This window comes from Oryzias melastigma, linkage group LG21, assembly GCF_002922805.2.
Source record: "Oryzias melastigma strain HK-1 linkage group LG21, ASM292280v2, whole genome shotgun sequence".
Taxonomy (NCBI): domain Eukaryota; kingdom Metazoa; phylum Chordata; class Actinopteri; order Beloniformes; family Adrianichthyidae; genus Oryzias; species Oryzias melastigma.
In genome coordinates, this window is record NC_050532.1 from 17,831,032 (window position 1) to 17,837,032 (window position 6,001).

Below are 6,001 nucleotides of genomic sequence, written 5' to 3' on the forward strand. Positions count from 1 at the left end.
CTGTTAGTTTCTGTAAAAGGAGGAAACTTCCAATTAAAAGTTTAGAGCACATTTTGGTCAATAAATTCCAGGATTTTCTTTTATAACTCTACTTACTTATATATGCTAATCTATCATTTGACAATAAAATTCAAATTTTAAAAAACATTTTTAAATAATATTTAAATTAGATTCAAAATAAAAACTATTTAATGTAATTTCACATTTTAAAATCAATCTTTGTAAACATTTTTTTATATTAAAGTGTTTTCATACAAATATAAAAACTTGAATTATATTCCATGTTTTTTTTACATTTGCAGGTGAATTTGTGTTTACAGTTAGTGTAATAATATGAATCCTTTGTGCTGTTTGTATTTACAGACATGAAAAAAATCTTCTTACTCAGTAGAAACATAGAAGAAAAAGTAGATTTCCAAAAGAACTATTATCATATTGTTAATTCAGAGTTTAGTCTGGAATTATATCAACACTTTTTTCATTTCAACTATTTTAAGCTGTTTCTTAAAACAATGAAATTGTGTTTTTTTAACATGTTCTTGGCTCATGATGGAGGACATATGTAAAAAAAATAAAAATTAAAAGAACATTTCTACAGATTTCTTCATCCAAGTCGTTGTGAATCAGGAGCAAATGAAAGAAATCCAGCTGTAAAATGAGCTTTTAGTGACTTGGAAAATGCTCTGAGTGGGCCACAAGCTCCCTGATCCGAGCTCTCAGCAATAGGGAAAGGAAGGGGGGGCGGGGCTGCTCAGTGCCATTAGTCCCACCCACAAGTTAGAGTTGAATGTCTAATAAACTATTACAGCTGTGCAGAAACTATATCCAAGAAAACGACTTTGATTTTAAATTTTTCGCAAAAAACGACAAAATTGAAAACTCCCAATATGATCGTAGAGGGTCTTTAATCATTTTTTTGTTCATCTTTCCATTTGAGTTATTTGAAATAAAAAGAAAATCTATGAAAAAAAAACATTCTACTGCATATATATCAAAGGACATCTGTAACAAAAAGAAAACTCTTACAAATGAGGAGGGTAAAAAACCATCCCAACACGTGTTATACGAGGAAAGGATCCTCCCTCCCTCCTGAGTAACCGGCTTTGTGAGGGCAAAGCACAGAGATGCAGTAATTTACCTTGACATGACGCCTGCTGTGGCTCAGCCTCTGCAGAAAAACACACGGAGAAGGAAGTTCAATGTGTGAGGAGAAAACAGCATTAAGAGTGAAGGCGGCGGGAAAGAGTCATAAACAAAAGGCAGACGAATGCGCTTCATCTTCATCCGGATGACTGATGGCAGATGCAGGAGCTGCACTGGTGACGCCTTCAAGGCCTCCAGATGTCTGCTGATGCATCTCTATAACGCCAGCAGGAATTTAGTTTTGCATTAGAAGGCGTTCACTTCCACAAAAACTGTTTGGGGCGTTTTCTTGGCTGCACTAATCGTCAATAACACATTTTTGGGAAGTTTTGCTTAAACTTTTTAGAGACGGTGCATATTTTGGAAGGTCTTTTGAGTGTATTTACCGGTTTGGCCGAGTTCTCCTCCTATTCTCCACACATTCACAGATCTGTCCATGGAGCCTGTTGCAATCATGTCCTGGTGAGGGGAGACAGCCACAGCCGTCACGTACCTGCAGGCGGGAGGAGGAGTGTGAAGGGTGTGTGCGAAAACGAAGAAGGCAGAGAGAGATCCTTTTAAGTCAGCCTTCATCAAAATATATATATATTTAAAAAAAGATCTTAGATTGTCTCAAAATCGTGTCATGCACTTCAAAGCTCTCTGCTGGTTTTTTTTTTACCTGTAGTGCCGCATCAGTGACGGTGCGGAAACAAGCAAATACTGTTGCATCACTGCACCCAGTGCTTCTGGGAAAAACTAATCAAGCAAGAATCACACATTTTGATCGGAAACGCCGGGCCTCCTGCACCGCTGTGCGTCTGACGGCTGCAGAGATTGCATCACAGCAGGTGAGGAGGTAATTTACCTGTCATGTTGTTTTAAAGTGTGAAGCAGGGATCCCAGCTTCTGTAAATAAAAGTACAAACAGACAGACAGCTGGAATTTTCCAGATCTGAAGTCTAGAAAAGTCTTTTTAGACAAAAGGGATAACTTACGGCATCATATATTGTCACGGATTTGTCCACGGAGCTGTGAAGAGAGTCGTTTTCAGGATTTATGGTACCAATTTTTTAAGGAAATACTGTCAAATTTTTATTATAATTATTCTATTTCAGCTAGGATCAGAAAATATGACTTAATGTTGGCATATGCTGATTCAAGCTTGTTAAAAGAAAAGATTTGGTCAAGAAAATGAACGTAAGCTTCATTTGGGAAGAACAAAACCGAACAGCTACGAGGATCAATATTCAGTTACCGACCGGGGATGTTTTTATTCATCATTGAAGATGTGATTCGTGTTCATTCGTTCAGCTTCTTACCCAGAGACGAGCAGCCCTCCGTCCGGAGAGAAAGCACAGGACAGGACTGGAGCCGACTGAGCGCCCAGAGAATGAAGCAGCTTCACCGTCCAGGCTGGGCGGCCCATGAAAAACAAGCAAAGAGATGGAGACGGATGTTTCTTTCTGGAGACATGGATGCTAAACAGAAACAAATTGGAGATTCAGGTAAAGATGTAAAGGTAAGATTAAGATTAAAAATACTGGAAAAGTTATTAAAAAAATACCAAAAACAAGGAAAATTTCATTCATTTCAAATAGGAAAAAATAATGTTTTTTCTATAAACAACAAAACAGGTCAAACTTTTTTTGGTTATAGCAAACTAGGTCAGGGTTCTGCAACCTTTGACACTAAAGACAGTCATTTGGTTCAGTTTCTTACCAACCAAAACCCAGCAAGAACGACCAAGTCCCACCTTATATTTTTTTAAAACACTTTATCTTTTTATGGACATTAAGTCATTCTTTTACAAAATGTAGCTTTTGAATATTTACAATAACTGAATTATAACAGTTTTATATTTTTCCATATGTAACTATTTTAGATGCATTTTACTCTTGAGACCAGCACAAACAATTTCCTTTCAAAATAAAACACTTCCTGTCTCAAATGGCAAACCTAAACCTCTCCCTGTATAAATCCCAATATCGTCTGCAAACATCATAGTCCATGGCATAAAATATATCCTGATTGTAACATAACCCCAACCCTGCTTGTCAATAAAACATTGATTATATTTTAAATGTAAAAGCAACAAAACACTGAAAGTAAAGACAAATCATTTGAGCTTTTAATGAACGTGTTATTTTGAAGTGACATTAAGTTTAAGGTCATTTATCATAGATCCTAAACTGCAGGATCTAAGTGAATGAATGAAAGAAAGGTTCTCACACTTTAAAGAGGTTCATTTTACTTTTTTTATATCTAAAATTATTACTTGTTAAATATCCTTGAAGTAAGGAAGATAAACATGAATTATTGATGGACTGTAAATTGAATTATACCGCCTTGACCCACAAGGCTTCCAGCCAGACTAGAGTAAGAAAACCTTCTTTGTTGACAGAGTAACGGGAAAAAATATAGAGTTTTCACACATATAAAGCACAGGCAGGAAAAAAAGTTCCATATCGACTCCAACCCCCTTTACAGAATGAGAAGGTTTGAAGCATGCCAGCCTCTGGTCGGGCGGGACTTGATGAATCCATATTTGAGGGAGGCAGACCTGCTGCTGGATCTTTGTCACAAAGAACTGAAATGATGACGAACATTGTTTGGTGTTCCTCAACTAGCAGCTCACACAAAAAGAGAAATGATTACCATGAACTCGGGTCATCATGTGGGACACATCGAGCCCTCCTGAGAGGAAGCTGTTCCCATGGCAACGCGTCTCAGAAACGAACACCGTGACGTGTCCGTGTACATGACGGAAATATAATCTGTGACCTGGTTACACAACCTGTGAAATCTGCCTGTCTGGTTGGCTGTGTGCACACACGTGCACAAACACTGAATGCTTGAATCAGCCTAATTCAACAAATGATGATAACTGAGTGGACTTACCCGCTCTTTCATCCTGAGACACCATCCAGATTTTCACGCAGCTGTCCTGTCCACAGGAGGCCAGTCGAAACTCCAAACTGGATCCCTCTGCAGAACAACACAACGCTTCAGTCTCCACACGACAACACGAGGAACACAACCATCTGCAGGCTCGCCAACCCACTGAAATATGACACATTCATTCTTTTTTTTATGTTACAGATGAGCTCCACTGTTTATGTCATTTTGATTTATTGTATTTTTTTATGTAATTCCTTCAGAATCTGCTGGAATTACATTGATCAAGTTAAGGGTTGAAAAGTTACATTATGTTAAAGATTTTGTGTTTACCGGGGATGCCTCAGGTGTTAAAGGGTTAAAAGCATTCCCGGTGGTCCTTCCATTATGATTATCTCGTTTTTACCCAAAATAAACAAAAACTAAAAAAAAAATACTGTAGTTTCTGAAGGATTCATCAGAAATTCACCTCTGAGTTGTGGGTGGGACAGAGTGAGCCTGCTCCCATTTCCCATCATCCCACTGTTTACTCTCTCCCGCTAGCTTACAGCCCCTCATAAGGAATAATATTTTAATTACTGACTTAATAGAAAGAAATCAAATTTTTCAAAGAATTTTAATTTAAAAAAAATAAGAAGAGTTACAAAAGTGGCTTAATTTGTTTCAATATTACTCTGAAGATCAAACACAACCCATAAAGAATACAAGTTTAGACACCTAATGTTTTATAGTAACGATGTATGCAAATTTAATCTGTGGATCAATTTTTGAAAAATACTGCAGAAACACAGGAAGTTGATTCACCTTTAACATAACTTTACCTCATAAGTCCACAGATTTTTTTTCTGTCAATAATCAAGTCATAACTTGTCATGTGATTTGACAATTGCGTCATGGAACATACACCTGTCTGTTCAGACGTTTTTATTGGTTAGTGGCCACACCTGAGTCTTGATAAGCCTTATGCTGACACTGATACCGTCGGTCAAGAGAAAGGGCTCCACAAATCAAGTAATAACATTACAATTTCTGTAAAAAAAGAAGAAAAAAAAACAAAGAAAAAAATATATATAATATTTTGAGGATAAAAACATATTAAAAGTAGAAAAAAATCCAAATCTAGTTGATATTTTATTTATCATCTATTTATGTCCACCACCTTGAGATTAAAAATGTACATTTCCATGCCTCAGGCAAATAAAACTAATGGATGCTGCCTTTCTGAAACCCACCAATGAGGAACTGGGAAGCAAAGGTGCAGCAGGTCACTCCCAGGTCATGAGCGTCCTTCTGAGCGTCCAGCAGACTCGCCTGCAGATCCCAGAGTTTCAGGTCTCCGTTGGTGCAGCCGCTCACAAACATCTGCCCACAGGGAGAGAAGCAGCAGGCCACAACACTGGCCTCACTCACAACACGGCAACTGTGCACAGATTAGATTAAAATGAGATCAGACGAGTGGAAGTTCAAATATTTTTGCCAAAGTGTCTCACAGCTGAGTGATGAAGACTAGAAATACATAAAGATCTGATAAAGTGAAGAGATCTGTGGTGGTTTCCCTGCAGGTCATCAGCTCCATCTGCTGATGGAGGATGTGAAGCTTATGCAACAAGTGGAAATGTTATTTATTTACTTACTTTTTAAAATTCATACAAACTTAAAAAAGTAAATTAATAAGTGAGTAAATAAGTAATTATTTAAGCAAGTAAGTAAATAAATAATTAATTAACCTTTTAACTCCCTGCTTAACCAAACAGTAGAGAAAACATATCGCTAAACATATTGATTATAGGTATTATTAGTTGGGTAGTTAAAGGGTTGTGTAAATAAACAACCAACCAAGTAAGTGAATAAATAAGCAATAAAGTAAACAGGTAAGTAAATAGGTAAATACTTAAGTAAGTAAATAATACATATGTAAATGATTAAGTAAGTAGGTAAGAAAGTAGGTACATAACCAACTAACTAACTAAATAGATAAATA

General features: G+C 36.8%; 1 protein-coding gene across 1 annotated transcript in view; it reads right to left on the reverse strand.

Moving 5' to 3' along the window:
• LOC112155045 (WD repeat, SAM and U-box domain-containing protein 1) overlaps positions 1-6,001 on the reverse strand; it is a 17,181-nt gene that overhangs the window by 9,322 nt on the left and 1,858 nt on the right. Inside the window, exons 2-8 of the mRNA XM_024286417.2 lie at positions 5,253-5,440; positions 4,024-4,110; positions 2,445-2,538; positions 2,121-2,154; positions 1,991-2,031; positions 1,530-1,636; positions 1,139-1,168 (exon numbers count right to left, since the gene is read on the reverse strand). Of these exons, the coding sequence (XP_024142185.1) occupies positions 1,139-1,168; positions 1,530-1,636; positions 1,991-2,031; positions 2,121-2,154; positions 2,445-2,538; positions 4,024-4,110; positions 5,253-5,440 (581 nt within the window). The remainder of the gene's footprint in view (positions 1-1,138; positions 1,169-1,529; positions 1,637-1,990; positions 2,032-2,120; positions 2,155-2,444; positions 2,539-4,023; positions 4,111-5,252; positions 5,441-6,001) is intronic.